We start from the raw sequence: 18890 nt of genomic DNA, 5'->3' as shown, positions 1-18890 counted from the left end.
AACTGTAAGAAACCGCCTAAAGGAAATGGGATTTACATACAGAAAAGCTAAACGAAAGCCATCATTAACACCTAAACAGAAAAAAACAAGGTTACAATGGGCTAAAGAAAAGCAATCATGGACTGTGGATGACTGGATGAAAGTCATATTCAGTGATGAATCTCGAATCTGCATTGGGCAAGGTGATGATGCTGGAAGTTTTGTTTGGTGTCGTTCCAATGAGATTTATAAAGATGACTGCCTGAAGAGAACATGTAAATTTCCACAGTCATTGATGATATGGGGCTGCATGTCAGGTAAAGGCACTGGGGAGATGGCTGTCATTACATCATCAATAAATGCACAAGTGTACGTTGATATTTTGGACACTTTTCTAATCCCATCAATTGAAAGGATGTTTGGGGATGATGAAATCATTTTTCAAGATGATAATGCATCTTGCCATAGAGCAAAAACTGTGAAAACATTCCTTGCAAAAAGACACATAGGGTCAATGTCATGGCCTGCATATAGTCCAGATCTTAATCCAATTGAAAATCTTTGGTGGAAGTTGAAGAAAATGGTCCATGACAAGGCTCCAACCTGCAAAGCTGATCTGGCAACAGCAATCAGAGAAAGTTGGAGCCAGACTGATGAAGAGTACTGTTTGTCACTCATTAAGTCCATGCCTCAGAGACTGCAAGCTGTTATAAAAGCCAGAGGTGGTGCAACAAAATACAAGTGATGTGTTGGAGCGTTCTTTTGTTTTTCATGATTCCATAATTTTTTCCTCAGAATTGAGTGATTCCATATTTTTTTCCCTCTGCTTGGTCTAAAAAGTAACCGTTACTGACACAGTTTTTTTTCCTGATTTCTTATAGTGTTTCTTAAAGCCAGAAAGTTGCCATTTGAAATGACTTTAGTTTTGTGTCATGTCTGTGATCTGCTTTTTTTCTACAAAATTAAACAACTGAATGAACATCCCCCGACGCCGGTGATTCCATCATTTTTGCCAGAGGTTGTATATTTAGTAAAAATGGGGATTACTTCGCAGGATTACAATTTTAATGCATTTTATGATATTATCCAGGGTTCTAGCTAGTGTAAACTTGCGTTACGGCCCGTTACGCTATACTTTTGGACCATTACGGTTATTTTGGACCGTTACGATTTTCAATACAGCGTCTGTAATCAACCGTTTCTGCAGCAGGACTCCAGTTTGAAGCGTGAATCGAAGCAATGCTCGTGGCTCTTTGATTCGCTGCTCTTCAGAAGCGGTAAGTCCGCTTCTTAACCCCTCTGAAAGCCATTAAAATATCATGAGTCACTTTTGTGTAGATTAAAGTCAGTAACTGGGACTCTGGTCTTGTTGCAGTTGAGAAACGAAAATCAGCCTCCGTTTTGTCACAGCTTCAAACGCTGCGCGGCTCTCTGTTGAGACAGAGTCCACTCGGAATTAATAACTTCAAAACGAATCGCCGCTTTAAATAAAATGACACCTCTTACAAACGTTGCAATACAGACAAACTACAATCGAATAAAACGTTTCCTCCCAAAATGAGACGACTTGCATTCTTTATAAACCTGACCTGCAGCACATCTGCAAGAGCTCAGCTCATAGGTATGGAAATACAGTCATTCCAATAATAATGTCTGAAAGGAAATGCTTTTGACAAAAACTAACAGATTTTATTTCTGTTTATGCCCAGAGATCAAGGATCTACCATGTAGAGTTTATTATGTCCAAAGTTTAATTTATCAGAATTTATCGCCCTCCAAAACCACACCCTGGATTCATTAATGAATTGCAGGATTTTCTTACATCACTCTGTGCAATAACCTATAATACACTTATACTGGGAGACTTCAATTTGCACATAGACCCCCCCCACAAACCGTCCTGCTGCAGAATTCCTTGAACTCCTGGATTGTTTGCATCTCACACAACACGTCACAGTACCCACTCACACTAAAGGTTACACCTTGGATCTGGTTATTACAGACAGTGCTTCCATTACCAACCTGCAAGTAAATGACTTAGGCATGTCAGACCATAAGTGCATCTCCATGGAACTGCCTTTAGCAGGCCCATACAATAAAACAAAACGCCAAATCCATTTTAGAAACATAAAAGCAATAGACAGCAACCTTTTTATCCAGGATATACAAGACATCTCACTAGTCACACAGTTCACATCAGTTAATGGATCTGTTGACTATTACAATTCTAGCCTCTACAATATCCTTGAGTCTCATGCACCAATCAAAACAAGAACAGTACATTTTCCAAGTCAACCCCCTGGTACACTACTGAGCTCCGCAAAATGAAAACCGCTGGCCGTGCCCTGGAGCGGAAATACACCTCCAGTGGCTTACAAGTATTCAAACAGGCCTACCGCGATCATCAAAAATCATACGCCAGAGCACTCGCCATAGCCAGGTCCCAATATTTCTCACTAAAAATCTCAAATAACCTTGGGCCGACCCTTTTCACTATCTACATGCTCCCACTCGGTCAGATAATCAATAAACACAAGGTTTCTTTTCATTGTTACGCAGACGACACACAGCTGTATATAAAAATGGACCCCACTCCCACCACAGTTCTGCCATCTGCACTTCACTGTTGCTTGGAGGAGATAAGGGCATGGATGGCTGACAACTTTCTTCAACTGAACAGTAGCAAAACAGAAGCCATCCTTATTGGTACCCCTCACCAAACCCAGTCCTTCTCAAACCTAAACAGTATCTCGATCTTTGACCATAACATTTCCCTGTCCTCATCCGTTACAAACCTTGGTGTCAGATTTGATTCACATCTCACATTCGACTCTCACATCCGTCACCTCTGCAAGGTCTCTTTCCTCCACCTTAAAAATATCGCAAAACTCCGCCCCTCCCTCTCCCAATCCGACGCAGAGAAGTTGATCCATGCCTTTGTCTCCTCCAGATTGGACTACTGCAATGCCCTCCTCATCGGGATCCCCGGCAAAAGTCTACAAAAGCTGCAGCACATTCAGAACGGTGCTGCCCGGGTCCTGACGAGGAGGCGCAAATATGACCACATCACTCCAGTCATCAGATCCCTTCATTGGCTGCCCATTCAACAAAGAATTCAGTACAAACTCTGTTTCCTTACACACCAATGCATACATGGAACTGCCCCTGCCTACCTTAGTGAACTCCTCACGCCACACATCGCCCCAAGAACCCTCCGCTCCACCACATCCACCTACCGCTTGCACCAGCCCAGATCCAAGCTCTCCACCATGGGAGACAGGGCCTTCCAGGTAGTCGCCCCACAGCTCTGGAATGCCCTTCCAGAGACCCTGAGGGCCCCACAGAGTGTGGGGGCATTTAAAAAAGGCCTCAAGACATTTTTAATTAAAAGGGCCTTTTAAAATGTTAAAATGTTTAAAATGTTTGATTTTATTGTGTGGTTATGTTTTATGAATATATTTTATTGTTTTTGACCATGTACATTGTTTGTTTTTAGTCTCTGCTCTGTAGCACTTTGAGATTCCATGGAATGTAAAGTGCATTACAAATAAAATGTATTATTATTATTATTATTATTATTAATTACTTTAAGACTCAATAAAATGTTGCTCAATTTCAATTTAATCAGCTTATAAAGCACCAAATTACAACAAAAGTAATCTCAGGGCGCGTCACACAGAACAGTTCAACATAAAAAAATGTAAATAAATAAATAAAAAAAAATTCAAATACCTAATTAAAAACAGAAGTAAAAGAATAAAACATAACAAAATAAAAACTACTCATAAGAAAGAGAATAAAAATAGGTTTTAAGTCTTGACTTAAAAATGTCCACGGACTCCGACTGCCTCACTGAGGGCCATGTACTGGCTAACCCAGAATGAGATTGCCCACTCAACAAACTTCCCCAGCCTTCTGGACATGATTAAGGGACTTGGGCTGTCGTACCTGGCTTTTCCCCTTTGGGTACCCCTAGAATGGCCAATTTTTAGCTTGAATTTTCAAAAGCTTCCCCCCTTCCGCACCGCTTCGCTCCCTCGACATTACCACTATGCTAAAATTTTATCCTAGCTAGAACCCTGTTATCTGTATGTATAATATTTTTTTTTCTTTGAAACAAAAATGTCCCTTCATGAACAGCGACATGACGTCTCCTAACCGGGCAAAATATTGATGAAGTACCCGGATGTTAATGCATTTTCAATGGTGATCCGCGACTGGACACACTCAGAAAAATGCTTGCAAAATACGTGTTAAAAAATGCCATTTTGACCTGGATATTGAGCCAGTAAAATTAAATTACATTAAATTATGTCAGGAAAGTATTAAACTTACTCGGACACACACACATTCTCAAATATTAGTGTTGAACGTTACACGGATCTGCGCTGTTCTAGCTGCTGAGCTGAGGCGTCCAGCTGCAGCTGCTGTTCGACGCAGCGCAGCTCCTAAAACCATTACAATACATTTATATACATATTATATTTTTACACAATTATCCTTCATTCATGAAGTCAGTGGTGTGGGTACACATCTCTATGTGTGGGTGTGACTGTGGGCGGCACAGCGCAGGTCATTATAATCTCATTATTTTAAGGTGCAAATTTTAAAAAATCCTCAGTCTTGTCGAACAATTTTAATCACTAACGACAAGTATTTTAACTAGACATTGGTCTAGCAGTGGAAAATATCAACTAGACATAAGTGAAGAGTTAATGGTCTGTGTCATCGGGCAACACGGCAGGAAACATACAGCTGTTTATCATCCAAATATCACGGACAAAGTGACAAGAATAACCAAACCCACTTACTTATGGAAGGAAATATTGTCTCCCTTGTTCCTCCCTTTGTGGCTTTGCCAACATGCGCATCTTTCTGGCATATTCCACCTGTTTCTTGAATATCTATGCACGCAAATCACTAACTTATCCGGAATTAAAATGGCGATCACGCCTCCTTATTGACAGTATTTACTTAATGGTTTTCATTATGCTGTTGTTCTTATTTTGAAAGTTCAATAAGTGGACTGATATGTTAAACATGGTGCGAATTTACTGAACAAGTAGTAGACTTTTTTTGTTTTGTAATTGTTCTGCAAGCCACTTTTAATTACAAATTCATCCGCACACGCCTAGGTTTTCATTATCCTTCATTTGTTTGGCATTATTTGTTGAAAATTTAGCAGGTGAACACTGGGTGTGTTTAAAACAATATTGTGGGTGCTCTTAATTCATAATGTGAAGTAAAACAGAGCATGCCATGTAAAAGAAAGTTTTATTTTTGCTTAATAAACTGTACTATGTAGTCAAGACTATTTCTATTTAATTTCTTTTGTCTGTATTAGCATATCTGATACTGGAGTAATCCAGAAGTAATTGAAAGTAATCAAATTACATTACTTTAATATTATGGTACTTGGATTACGTTACTGATTACATTTTTCAACAGGTAACTAGTAACTGTATCGGAATACATTTTTAAAGTAACCCTCCCAACCCTGGTAGCGACTCATCAATTATCGCCTCGTTTCTGCTTAAAACTGACTTTCAAATGATTTAAGAGGTTTTGTCATCTGATTATTAATAATCACATTATTCTCTTTGATTTGCCTTGGGTGTAGAGAGTCAGACGCAGAGCTGGTCTCAGATGCACGCACATGTTCAGATATACTTTGTATTGGCAGTATTGACGTTCACTGTGCATGTATACACAGGAATGTGTATATTCCACCTCCTCACTCAAACTAAAATCAATTGAAAGTAAACATTCAAAACAAAATTAAAGTAAAAAAAAAAAAAAATCAGAAAATACAAAACTTTTGTAATTCTAGTTTGCACCCCTTGATTATGCTGGCTTTCTTCCTCCCCATGTTTGCTGGCAGGAAGCACCAAGATGGGCCACAGGCGGCTGTATGGGCAGGAATTCTGGTTGATGGAATAAGGGTAAAGACGTAGGTGCTGCAGGGGAAAGGTGCTCGCACCTGCTTCACCTCAGACAGCTGAACCAGATTTCTGTTGCCCTGTAACGGAGCCACTCGTGTGCATGCAGATCAGTTTCCTGACAGAAAACCTCTCTTCTTTGACATCTAAATAGGAATGCACCAGGTTCCAGCACACTGCTTTTGAAAGCTAAATGAAAGCTAATGAATTACACTAAACTGTGTAATTCATGTTGCATCCAAAACACATTCACAATTAATAAAAAGAATAAATACACCTTTGCCTTACTTTGTTATGCTTGGTGTAAATGGCAAAGTGATGTTGGAATCACCGCAAATGCACTGGAATGTGTTTTGTGGACTTGGAGATGGCGTATGATCAGGTACCCCGAGAGATACTGTGGGAGGTGCTGCAGGAGTATGGAGTGAGGGGGTCCCTTCTCAGGGCTATCCAATCTTTGTACTTGCAAAGTGAGAGCTGTGTTTGGGGGCTCAGCAGTAAATTAGACTCATTTCCGGTGGAGGTTGGACTCTGCCAGGGCTGCGACTTGTCACCAATCCTGTTTGTGATATTCATGGACAGGATATCAAGGCATAGTCAGGGGAAGGAGGTTTTCCACTTTGGTGGGCTCAGGGTCTCATGGCTGCTTTTTGCAGATGATGTGGTCCTGCTGGCTTCATCGGCCGGTGACCTCCAACACTCACTGGATCGGTTCACAGCCGAGTGTGAAGCGGCTGGGATGAGGATCAGCACCTCTAAATCTGAGGCCATGGTTCTCAGCAGGAAACCGATGGATTGCCTATTCCAGGTAGGTAATACGGCCTTGCCCCAAGTGAAGGAGTTCAAGTACCTCGGGGTCTTGTTCACGAGTGAGGGGACGATGGAGCGTGAGATTGGCCGGAGAATCCGGGCAGCAGGGGCGGTATTGCATTCGCTCTACCGTACTGTTGTGACAAAAAGGGAGCTGAGCCAAAAGGCGAAGCTCTCGATCTACTGGTCAATCTTCGTTCCTACTCTCACCTATGGTCATGACCAAAAGAACTAGATTGCGGGCACAAACGGCCAAAATGGGCTTCCTCAGGATGGTGGCTGGTGTCTCCCTTAGAGATAGGGTGAGAAGTTCGGTCATCCATGGGGAGCTCGGAGTAGAGTTGCTGCTCCTTCGCATTGAAAGGAGCCAGCTGAGGTGGTTCAGGCATCTGGTAAGGATGCCTCCTGGGCACCTCACAAGGGAGGTGTTCCAGGCACGGCCATCTGGGAGGAGACCCCCGGGGAAGACCCAGGACTAGGTGGAGAGATTATATCTCCACACTGGCCTGGGAACGCCTCGTGATCCCCCAGTCAGAGGTGGTCAGTGTGGCACGGGAAAGGGAAGTCTGGGGTCCCCTGCTGGAGCTGTTGCCCCCGCAACCCGAACCTGGAAGAGCGGTTGAAGATGAGTGAGTGAGTGAGTGTTCAAGCAGACTTTGTGGTGATTGTCATGTATCAGCATCAACAGTGCAAACAACAATTTAAAGATCCTTAAATTCCAATACTACTGGGAAGACTACAACCCCAATTCCAATGAAGTTGGGACGTTGTGTAAAATGTAAATGAAAACGGAATACAATGATTTGCAAATCCTCTTCAACCTATATTCAATTGAATACACCACAAAGACAAGATATTTAATGTTTAAACTGATGAACTTTATTCTTTTTGTGCAAATATTTGCTCATTTTGAAATGGATGGCTGCAACACGTTTCAAAAAAGCTGGGACAGTGGAATGTTTACCACTGTGTTACATCACCTTTCCTTCTAACAACACTCAATAAGCATTTGGGAACTGAGGACACTAACTGTTAAAGCTTTGGAGGTGGAATTCTTTCCCATTCTTGCTTGATGTACGACTTCAGTTGTTCAACAGTCCGGGGTCTCTGTTGTCGTATTTTGCACTTCATAATGCGCCACACATTTTCAATGGGCGACAGGTCTGGACTGCAGGCAGGCCAGTCTAGTACCTGCACTCTTTTACTATGAAGCCACGCTGTTGAAACACGTGCAGAATGTGGCTTGTCATTGTCTTGCTGAAATAAGCAGGGATGTCCCTGAAAAAGGCGTTGCTTGGATGGCAGCATGTGTTGCTCCAAAACCTGGGTGTACCTTTCAGCACTGATGGTGCCATCATAGATGTGTAAGTTGACCATGCCATGGGCACCAGCACACCCCCCATACCATCACAGATGCTGGCTTTTCAACTTTGCGCTGGTAACAATCTGGATGGTCTTTTTCCTCTTTTGTCTGGAGGACACAACATCCATGATTTCTAAAAACAATTTGAAATGTGGACTCAGACCACAGCACACTTTTCCACTTTGCGTCTGTCCATTTCCAATGAGCTCGGGCCCAGACAAGGCGGTGGCATTTCTGGATGTTGTTGATGTATGGCTTTCACTTTGCATGGTAGAGATTTAACTTGCACTTGTAGATAATAGCGATGAACTGTGTTAACTGACAATGGTTTTCTGAAGTGTTCTTGAACCCACGCAGTAAGATCCTCTACACAATGATGTAATTTTTTTAATGCAGTGCCGCCTGAGGGATCGAAGGTCACAGGCATTCAGTGTTGGTTTTCCGCCTTGCCACTTACGTGTAGAAAGTTCTCCAGATTCTCTGAATCTTCTGATTATATTATGGACTGTAGATGATGGAATGCCTAAATTCCTTGCACTTGAACATTGAGAAACATTGTTCTTAAACTGTTGGACTATTTTTTTCATGCAGTTGCTCACAAAGTGGTGATCCTCGCCCCATCTTTGCTTGTGAATGGCTGAGACTTTTGGGGATGCTGCTTTTATACCCAATCATGACACTCACAATTAGTGTCCTCAGTTCCGAAACGCTTATTGAGTGTTGTTAGAAGGAAAGGTGATGTAACACAGTGGTAAACATACCACTGTCCCAGCTTTTTTGAAATGTGTTGCAGGCATCCATTTCAAAATGAGCAAATATTTGCACAAAAACAATAACGTTTAATCAGTTTGAATATTAAATATCTTGTCTTTGTGGTGTATTCAATTGAATATAGGTTGAAGAGGATTTGCAAATAAATCATTGTATTCTGTTTTTAATTAACATTTCACACAACATCCCAACTTCACTGGAATTGGGGTTGTACAAGGTGAAAGTGAGCAGGGGTGGCTAGCGCCTACCACAACACAGGCCCCACGAGACAAGAGAACAGGTACCTCACACCCTGGAGGTCATGTAAATGGGCTTGTGTGCACTTGCAATTTGGTGAGGGTATGAGTAACCTGGAGCACCAGACAAGTTAAACTGGCTACACGACCTTGTTATACAAATAACAAATTAGACAAAATGCAAATCTCAATAGGCTTTTGGCCTCGTTCCAGGCAGAAATGTCAAACACTGCAGGAAATGTGTTTACCCAAAAGTGTTTTTGGAATCAAGCTGTAGAATATATTGAACTAACTCTTCAAAGGGAGTCCAGCGGATACTTGCTTCTCAACTGCCTGAATAAGAGAACCAAATCTAGCACAGCATATTGATTTATTCATGATATTAAATTGATGCACCACTGAAATGCTCATAGGACAACCTTCTGTGCTGCATACCTCAATTAACTTCAAACTTCATTTGGTGATTTACAGTACATATATTACATTTGCAAATTATATGACAAGTTTAAGTCTGTCTTAAATTAGGGTGGACATTTTTTTAACTGAACCTCAAGACCAGTAGCAGTTAAATGAGAAGATTAAGTCAGAGTCAGAATCTGTATAGATTTTCTGTAACAGCACGAAGGCAGACTGCTCTTATTTCTATGGTCATTATATCAAGTGCATATCTCAAGAGCCTGCTTAAAGTGGAGCACGAATAGAAATATTTTTAGTACCTTTGATACTTTAGCTGAGGTTTGCAAAGGCCTTGGCACATGGCATTTTATTTATTTCTGATATCCAGTTGATTAAAGTCCAGCAAAATGGACTGCTCGGGATAATGTCTACCACCATAGTACAGACGTATAGTACAAATCAATTAGGGTCCCCCCACCACCACCCCCATGAAATTTAACATTTCCTTCAAAATTGTCCGAAATACTTTTTTAACAAAGCAAGGAATTTTCAACACAGCATTTCTTAACAGTCTAGTTTTATTCTGGATGCTTACATTATTTTACTTGGTACGCAGAAACAAAATTATTATTGGCAGATAGTATTGGCAGACATGAGCTCTTCATATTGGTATCTGTATTATTTGTGCAGATATGAAAGCTTATTTTCCCAAAAATGCAGAAAAACACTTTGGCTGTTGGAATTGGTGTTATTACGTAGTTTGACCACGAGAGGGTGCTCCACATAGCTGTGACCCATTAATTAAATTTATACAGCACCAAATCAAAACACAAGTCATGACAAGGAACTTCACAAGGGTAAGGTCTAACTTTAACATAACTTAACATAACCCCCTGAGCAGGCACATAGCCAACAGTGACAAGCAAAAACCATCGTGGGCGTATTTTTGAGGAAGAAACTTCAAGCAGACCAGACTCAGATGGGTGACCCACTTCTTAAGCTATTTTAACAATAAAAGCAATCAAACTAGAACACTCAACTCCTTTTTTGTCTCTTGTTTTTTTTTTATACGTTTACTGTTAAATTAATACAAATTCCTTGCCGCAGGACTGTGTGGAAGTATGAGCATGTTATTGGAGAACAAAGTCTACTCCTCCGATTTATGTCTCTCATTAAACACCTTCTTCTAATGCCGCGTTCACACCAGACGCCACGCGACGGCACAAATTCACGTCCCTCGCCTGGCGATGTACGCGCCACCATCGCCTGGTGTGCCTCTCTGCTTGGGCGGAAACTTTAGCTGCAAAAATTTGCCCCAATGTGTCATCAAATAGGAGGAGCTTCCATTCCGCTCGCCATCAAGTCAACATGGTGGACCTTGATCACACGGAGCAAGATGCTGTGCTCTATTTGTTGTGGAAAGCTGACAAACATCGCCAGCGGCACCGTCCATGGGTTCACAACATCCTAATGAGATGTTCCCAATTCTGGGATTTTCATGATTTGCTGCAACTGCCGCTGCTGGGATGAGGATCAGCACCTCTAAATCTGAGGCCATGGTTCTCAGCAGGAAACCGATGGATTGCCTATTCCAGGTAGGTAATACGGCCTTGCCCCAAGTGAAGGAGTTCAAGTACCTCGGGTCTTGTTCACGAGTGAGGGGACGATGGAGCGTGAGATTGGCCGGAGAATCGGGGCAGCAGGGGCGGTATTGCATTCGCTCTACCGTACTGTTGTGACAAAAAGGGAGCTGAGCCAAAAGGCGAAGCTCTCGATCTACTGGTCAATCTTCGTTCCTACTCTCACCTATGGTCATGAGTGTTGGGTCATGACCAAAAGAACTAGATTGCGGGCACAAACGGCCAAAATGGGCTTCCTCAGGATGGTGGCTGGTGTCTCCCTTAGAGATAGGGTGAGAAGTTCGGTCATCCATGGGGAGCTCAGAGTAGAGTTGCTGCTCCTTCGCATTGAAAGGAGCCAGCTGAGGTGGTTCAGGCATCTGGTAAGGATGCCTCTTGGGCACCTCACAAGGGAGGTGTTCCAGGCACGGCCATCTGGGAGGAGACTCCCGGGGAAGACCCAGGACTAGGTGGACTAGGTGGACTAGGACAACATCCTAATGAGATGTTCCCAATTCTGGGATTTTCATGATTTGCTGCAGGAGCCGCGCCTGGATGATGGCCATGTGAACAATAAATAAAAAAATAAAAAAAAACTGGCTGCTGCTGCAGTTCCTCACTCTCCCCTCAAACTCTGTCATAATTGTGTTAAATAAAGGACAAAAGGGACATAAGTCCTGCTCACAGGCTGATTGCCAAAAACAGGACATGTCCACATCAAGTATAAACTCCAGACATCTCCACATCACTACATATCCAGGCCCTGATTGCTCATCGCGGCGCGACAAGACAAAAAAGTTCAGATTTTTCAACTTGGGGTTTGAGGGCGACGCGACACGATGCAACGCGATATCGCCCCACAAACGCGCCAATCGCTCAAAATAGCTTTATTCACGTCGCTTTATTCGCGTCGCATTGCGTGGCTTGGACTTTTGTGGCGCCACAACGTGTCCTTCCATTGGGATTACATGGCAACCTCTCACCGCCGTCGCTCACGTGGTGTCCAGTGTAAACGCGGCATAATCCATTATCACTACATGATCCCCTAACCATCAAGCAGATGGCAAAACAAAGCTGCTTTTTTACATTTATCTAGTGGGATCCCTAAATTCCTTGCAACTGAACTTTAAGAAACATTGTTTTTAAACTGTTGGACTATTTTTCACGCAGTTGTTCACAAAGTGGTGATCCTCGCCCCATCTTTGCTTGTGAACGTCTGAGACTAGAGCCCGACCAATATGGATTTTTTGAGGCCGATGTCGATAACGATATTTGGATGAAAAAAATGCAGATAATCGATATATATATATATATATATATATATATATATATATATTTTTTTTTTTTTTTTTTTTTTAATGAATAAAATGTTCTATTTTGGACCCTTAACAAAAAAGGTATGAGCCAAAACCTGAAGCTTTGTCCTCATATTGATTAACTTTATAACAGAGAAGACTTTTCAAGTTCAAAAAAATGCAAAAATGTAATTGGAGCAGTTAGGGGGCTATTCAAACGGGCCAACTAGTAAGATATCACTCCTGAAAACGAGCTTTGGTTTATCACGTGAGGTAAATCTGCCCTACGATTGGATTTTGGAAAACCATGTGACGGAGAACCAATTCCATTTGGACACTTACATTGCGCACGTCATCACACATCTTCTATGAGGAGTACCAAGATGGCCGGCAGTCGATCAAAGGTCCGCGGAGTTAACCTTTCAGCAAAAAAAAGTAAGTTTCTATCTCATATCATTAAAAAGTTATTTACAATTTAGTAAAGCTTGGTCCCAGCTGTCGTATAAGACAGCGTCGGCCCCAGAGGGTTAATGGCGAACGGTAGTAATTCCCAGAACCCTTCCGGATGACCAGTGAATCTGAATGTTTCAACCTCTTAGCAGTAAATGAAAGTTTTTCATACTGGAAATAAGGTCTACACAACGTGGGCTTAAGAAAAAGTGTGACCGATGCAATGAAGCACATTTGACACATTACTACATAAACTGAGTTAATCAAACTGAGTTGAACTGAAACGGGAGAAATGTGGGGTGAATGTAATCGCAAAGTTATTACAAACAACATCCTTATAAACTTACTTGTATGCTTTTGTCAGCCGATGAGTGCAGTGTGACGGCGAACTATGGGGGCCGGTGATGAACACATTTAAGCAGGGGTGTAAGCAGCTCTCAGTTGAATGGAGTCAGAGCTCCATCTACTGGACAAACGGTGCAAGGACATTTTACACTGCTGACACAAACATTATTTCAGTAACTGTTCTGTTTATGAGAAATTATCAGCGTTCTATCTGCAAAATTTCGCCGATAGTGAGTACTCTGAAAAAGTACGATAGCGATACTTTGAAAAAGTACTCACTATCGGTCGGGCTCTAGCTGAGACTTTTGGGGATGCTCCTTTTATACCCAATCATGACACTCACAATTACTGTCCTCAGTTCCCAAACACTTATTCAGTGTTGTTAGAAGGAAAGGTGATGTAACACAGTGGTAAACATACCACTGTCCCAGCTTTTTTGAAATGTGTTATAGGCATCCATTTCAAAATGAGCAAATATTTGCACAAAAACAATAACGTTTATCAGTTTGAACAGTAAATATCTTGTCTTTATGGTGTATTCAATTGAATATAGGTTTAAGAGGATTTGCAAATCATTGTATTCTGTTTTTATTTACATTTCACACAACATCCCAACTTCATTGGAATTGGGGTTGTACAAGGTGAAAGTGAGCAGGGGTGGCTAGCGCCTACCACAACACAGGCCCCACGAGACAAGAGAACAGGTACTGGTTTTCAGTTTTTGCTTTTTTGTTGTTTTTTTTTTTTAAACACACTGTAATTAAACCTTGCAGATGTTTGACTAGGTCTGGTCTAGGTTTAAATCCACACCAGTTCCGAACTATGGAGGAAGTCCCTCTTTTAACAACCAGCTTGACCTTGCCAATGCTTTTTAGTGTGCTTTCCGCCATGCTTTGTCTGATTCTGGGTAATCTTCCACCCCTTTTCTTACTGTGCTCTTATAAATAAAGGTCCACACACAGAGACAACCAGGGCGACAGCTTACACAGGCTGGGGTAAGTTTAATGTGAAGTGCCCACGTGTGGCACATTTATGAACAAGGTCAAACAAAATCGTTAATTTCACAGAATAAAAAAAGCTAACCATAGGACAAAATTCTACCGGTATATTGGTAACGATACAACACATCCATAATTTACCAATTGAGTTATCGTGACAAACTCGAGGGGATGGACTCATTTACCAATCAACATATCTATTCACTCACTATATTTTAGAAGATACATGCCGAGGCTTCTACAAAGCCCAAGAAAAAAGCTGATGGGGGACGATGACACTTCTTTACACTGGTTAATTTATGATGGCAAATAATCAACATTTTTAGAAATATAATATGGTTAAACATTGCACCATTTTGTTCTAACCTTTAACTTGTGTAATTGCTTTACAAAGAATCAAGGTGATGTGAATACTATAAATTTTTTACCGTTACATGGCCCTATCAGGAATTACTTTCAAGAGATGTCTGTGAGAAAAGGGAATGTTTTTCCTTCAACCCCAAAGACCCACTGAGCAGTTGATCTCCTTACCTGCCAAACTTCTGGTTTTTCATGTGGTTCCAGGCTGCACGGGTAACTAAAAAGGAGCCTCTCAAGTGAATTCTGTGAACCAGGTCTAGAATACAGAAGGAGAATATCACAGCAAACATTAACATTTTCTCAAATACAAATGGTTTCATGGACACAATGCAACAAAATCATAGATCAACAGAACAGCATTATCCCACAGGTCATTAGAATATTTGGTCTAAAGACAGCAATTTCAGTTTTCGAATAAGCTGTTTATTGGACTGCACCAGCCAAAGTTTTAGTTAGACAAGTATGCACATAGTTTAGGAGAGGATAACTCAACTGTTCTAGACAAATAAGACCCCAAAGAACAACTTAGAATCTGTGCCAAAATCTCCATCGAGGACAAACAGGCCGAAAATGACTACACCCTTTATCGTCCTGAGTGTTATTTCAAATACAGCTGTATTATCCAAACTACAGCAGCTACAGATTTTCCAAGGTATTGAAAATGTTCAGAATGACCAATACATGTTTGGGAGGACCACATCAAATGTAAAATTTCTAATTTTTATATGTATGTATGTATGTATGTGTGTGTGTGTGTGTGTGTGAGTGTGGGTCCAGAAAGTATTCACAGCGCTTCACTTTTTTCCACAATTTAAATTCAATTGAATTCACACCAAAGAGTTCAATCTTTGTCTCATCAGACCAGAGAATTTTGTTTCTCATGGTCTGAGTTGTCTTCAGGTGCCTTCTGGCAAACTCCAGGTGGGCTGTCGTGTGCTACTGTGTAACATGTGTTACTAAGGAGTGGCTTCTGTCTGGCCACTCTACCATTCAGGCCTGGTTGGTGGATTACTGCTGAGATGGTTGTCCTTCTGGAAGGTTCTCCTCTCCCTACAGAGGAATGGTGGAGCTCTGACAGAGTGATCATCAGGTTCTTGGTCACCTCCAAGACTAAGGCCCTTCTTCCCAATCACTCAGTTTGGACGGGCATCCAGCTCTAGGAAGAGCCCTGGTGGATCCCAACTTCTTCCATTTAGAGATGATAGAAGCCATTGTGCTCATTGGGACCTTCAAAGCAGCAGAAATGTTTCTGTACCCTTCACCAGATCTGTGCCTCAAGACAATCCTTTCTCAGAGGTCTACAGACGATTCCTTTGACTTCATGCTTGGTTTGTGCTCTGACATGCACTGTCAACTGTGGGACCTTATGTGTAAACAGGTGTGTGCTTTTCCAATTCACGTCCAATTAACTGAATTTAACCCCAGGTAGCCTCCAATTAAGTTGCAAACACATCTCAAGGATGCTCAGTGGAAACAAGATGCACCTGAGCTCAATTTTGAGCGTCATAGCAAAGACTATGAATACTTATGTACATGTGATTTCTTAGGGTTTTTTCTTTTTTGGTAAATCTGCAAAAATCTAAAAAAAATGTTTTTCACATCATCATTACGGGGTACTGTGTGTACAATTTTGAGTAAAAAATTATAATTTCATCCATTTTGGAATAAGGCTGTGACATAAAATGGGGAAAAAGTGAAACGCTGTGAATACTTTCAAATGCACTGTAGCGTGTTCGAACAGCTTTAGTGTGAAATTTAGCTCAATTGTTGATGTGGTATTTTGGTTTTGCTCTTTCTGTGGCCATCAACACTAGTTTCTACCTCGTAAGGATCGACACTATCAATCGCCTTCAGCTTCTCATTGTAGCGAGCAAATGTTGCTTCATCCAAAGATATAAATACATAAGCATACCAAATGGCAAATGTCAGCTCTCCACAGTTTGTCCACGACTGAAGTTACACGCATGGAGAGCTTGTTGTCTTTTCTGCATTCTGCCACAAGCAGGTGCTTCCATTTTTAGACATGCACAAACAGAGATGGTGACAGAAGACATCAAACGCAATACAGTTTTCATTCATGCTACAGGCAACATGACACTTATTAACTAAACTCACCCTCATCTCACTCACTCATCTTCAACCACTTATCGGGGACCAGATGCTTATTTTTTTAAATTCCTCCAGCTGCTGTTACTGAGTGAGAAGGCTGACATCACTACCTGACAGACACGCGCCACAGTTTGTCTATCTGGGCAGCGGTACAGGAGTCCCGCAGGAGACTGTCCTCTCTCCTTTCCTGTTTACATTATACACCACTGACTGTCAGCATAACTCCAGGTCATGCCACCTGCAAAAGCTTTCAGACAACTCTGCATTGCTAGAGTATATCAGTGATGGTCAGGAGTGAGAGTACAGCGCACTGGTGGACAAATTTGTGAAGTGGGCTGGAGAAAACCACCTGCTGCTGAAGGCATGCAACATCAGAGAGATGACTGGCTTCAGGAGGAACAGGACAATGTACCAGCTCCTGTGCAACCTGGAAGAGGATGTTGAAACAGTAGAGGACATCAACAGTGGACTGGATGGCAGAACCAACACCAATACTGTGCTCAGGAAGTGGATGAGCCAACTCAATTTCCTGAGGAATCTCAGGTCATCCCACATGAACAAGATGTTGGAAATGTTCTGCGTCATATTACCAGTATACATTTCTTTGCCACAGCATCAGAGCCAGTGACACAAACAGATTAAACTCATCAGGAGAACTGGCTCTGTCACTGAGTGCAAGCTGGAGGCTTCTGAATATGTTGTGGAGAGGATACTGAATAAACTGCTCTCCACCATGGAGAACCCACACCACCCTCTCCACTAAACAATGGACAGACTGCAAAGCACCTTCTCAAGCAGACTGATTCAGCTTCACTGTCACACAGACAGCAACAGGAAAGTGTGCTCGTTTCCAGTGTGGAAAGTTCCTGGTTCTCAAGGCCACCCCTGCCCATTCTCCATGTAATATGGAATTGCGTCAGGAAGGGCATCCAGCACAAAACCTGTGCCAAATCAACATGCAAATCCACCTCAGACGTGCTGTGGCGAGCCCAAGTGAAACAAAGGAGAAGCCAAAGGGACTTACTTTCACACTTTTAGCTGTATATTAGTCTTTTCTGTGGGTACGATAACTAAATTTTCATCTATCCATCAACATGAAAAGCCACACTAGTCTACAAATCCTTTCTGAAATTACCCATTGTCAGTTCGAGTTGTTTATTGACCAACTAAAGAAAAATCCATACACGTCAGTTTATTTATCAAAATAAAATGTAAAGCTCAGATATGCTTACCCCAATCCAGATCACTCGTCCTGCCAAACGTTCTGTCACGAAGTATCCTTTGGGGGGTAGAAATTTACAAGTCAAGACAAGTCTGGGAGCATGCGCTGGTACCACATCCATGACACCAAAGAACCACCTTGGGTCCTGGTTGGCAACCCACCCATGGAGATCACCGTTTCATCCCCACATCTCTAAAATAAACTTACAATGCATCTGAAATCACTCAAACTATAAACAGATTTCTAATTAAATGCACTTTCCATCATTTTAAAGTGCAAAATATGTACTATCAAATGCACTAAAACATGCTCACATTGCAAATAAGATTACACACCGTGTAACCAACAAAGTGGACCTGGACACACCACAAGTACACTTGCACTACATACTTTATACCATATCCCACAGATTGTCAAGTGTTTATTATGTAAAGAATAATGAAAGTGTGAACAAGGGTATAATTTCAAACAGAGTTTTAGCCTTTTCAGTTTTCATGATGATAAAAAAATAAAAGTTATATGGAAACTGCTGTTACATTATTATCATAACCTACTTGTTGCAAACTAACACAAACAATGTGAGTAAGCATGGAAAATGAGCAAAAAGTAGAAAACTTACCCAGCATTGTTAACAACAATATCTGGAAGAAGAAAGATTTAAAAAGTTTAAGTAAAAGAAAAAAAAAAAACTTTACTAAAAGGAATTATGACATCATAACAAATGAGGGTAAATGGCACGTTCTGCTATAACTAGCACAGCATTTTCATACAATGTAAGTACTAACCTATTCTTCCAAATGTGTCCAGTGCTGTCTGTACCAGTTTTTCTCCATCTTCCACAGAATCTATAAGTGCACAATTGGTGAAAAGTCTCCATTACATAAAAAATACCTGTTATACAATGTTCAAAATAAAAAAAATTCATATAGCATGAGAAAAGTGTACTTTGTCTTACAGAAGATGAAAGGGGGCGTCAACCTTACCTTGTCTACTTATCA

General features: G+C 41.5%; 1 protein-coding gene across 1 annotated transcript in view; it reads right to left on the bottom strand.

Annotated features, from left to right (window-relative positions):
* The window catches only part of hsd17b4 (hydroxysteroid (17-beta) dehydrogenase 4), an 80667-nt gene that overhangs the window by 51300 nt on the left and 10477 nt on the right, over positions 1–18890 (bottom strand). The window contains exons 4-7 of the mRNA XM_034170626.1: positions 18678–18737; positions 18512–18533; positions 17903–17949; positions 14733–14817 (exon numbers count right to left, since the gene is read on the bottom strand). Of these exons, the coding sequence (XP_034026517.1) occupies positions 14733–14817; positions 17903–17949; positions 18512–18533; positions 18678–18737 (214 nt within the window). The remainder of the gene's footprint in view (positions 1–14732; positions 14818–17902; positions 17950–18511; positions 18534–18677; positions 18738–18890) is intronic.

Source organism: Thalassophryne amazonica, chromosome 5, assembly GCF_902500255.1.
Source record: "Thalassophryne amazonica chromosome 5, fThaAma1.1, whole genome shotgun sequence".
NCBI lineage: Eukaryota > Metazoa > Chordata > Actinopteri > Batrachoidiformes > Batrachoididae > Thalassophryne > Thalassophryne amazonica.
The sequence above is the reverse complement of the archived record's forward strand: the minus strand, read 5'-3'. Positions and strand labels throughout refer to the sequence as shown.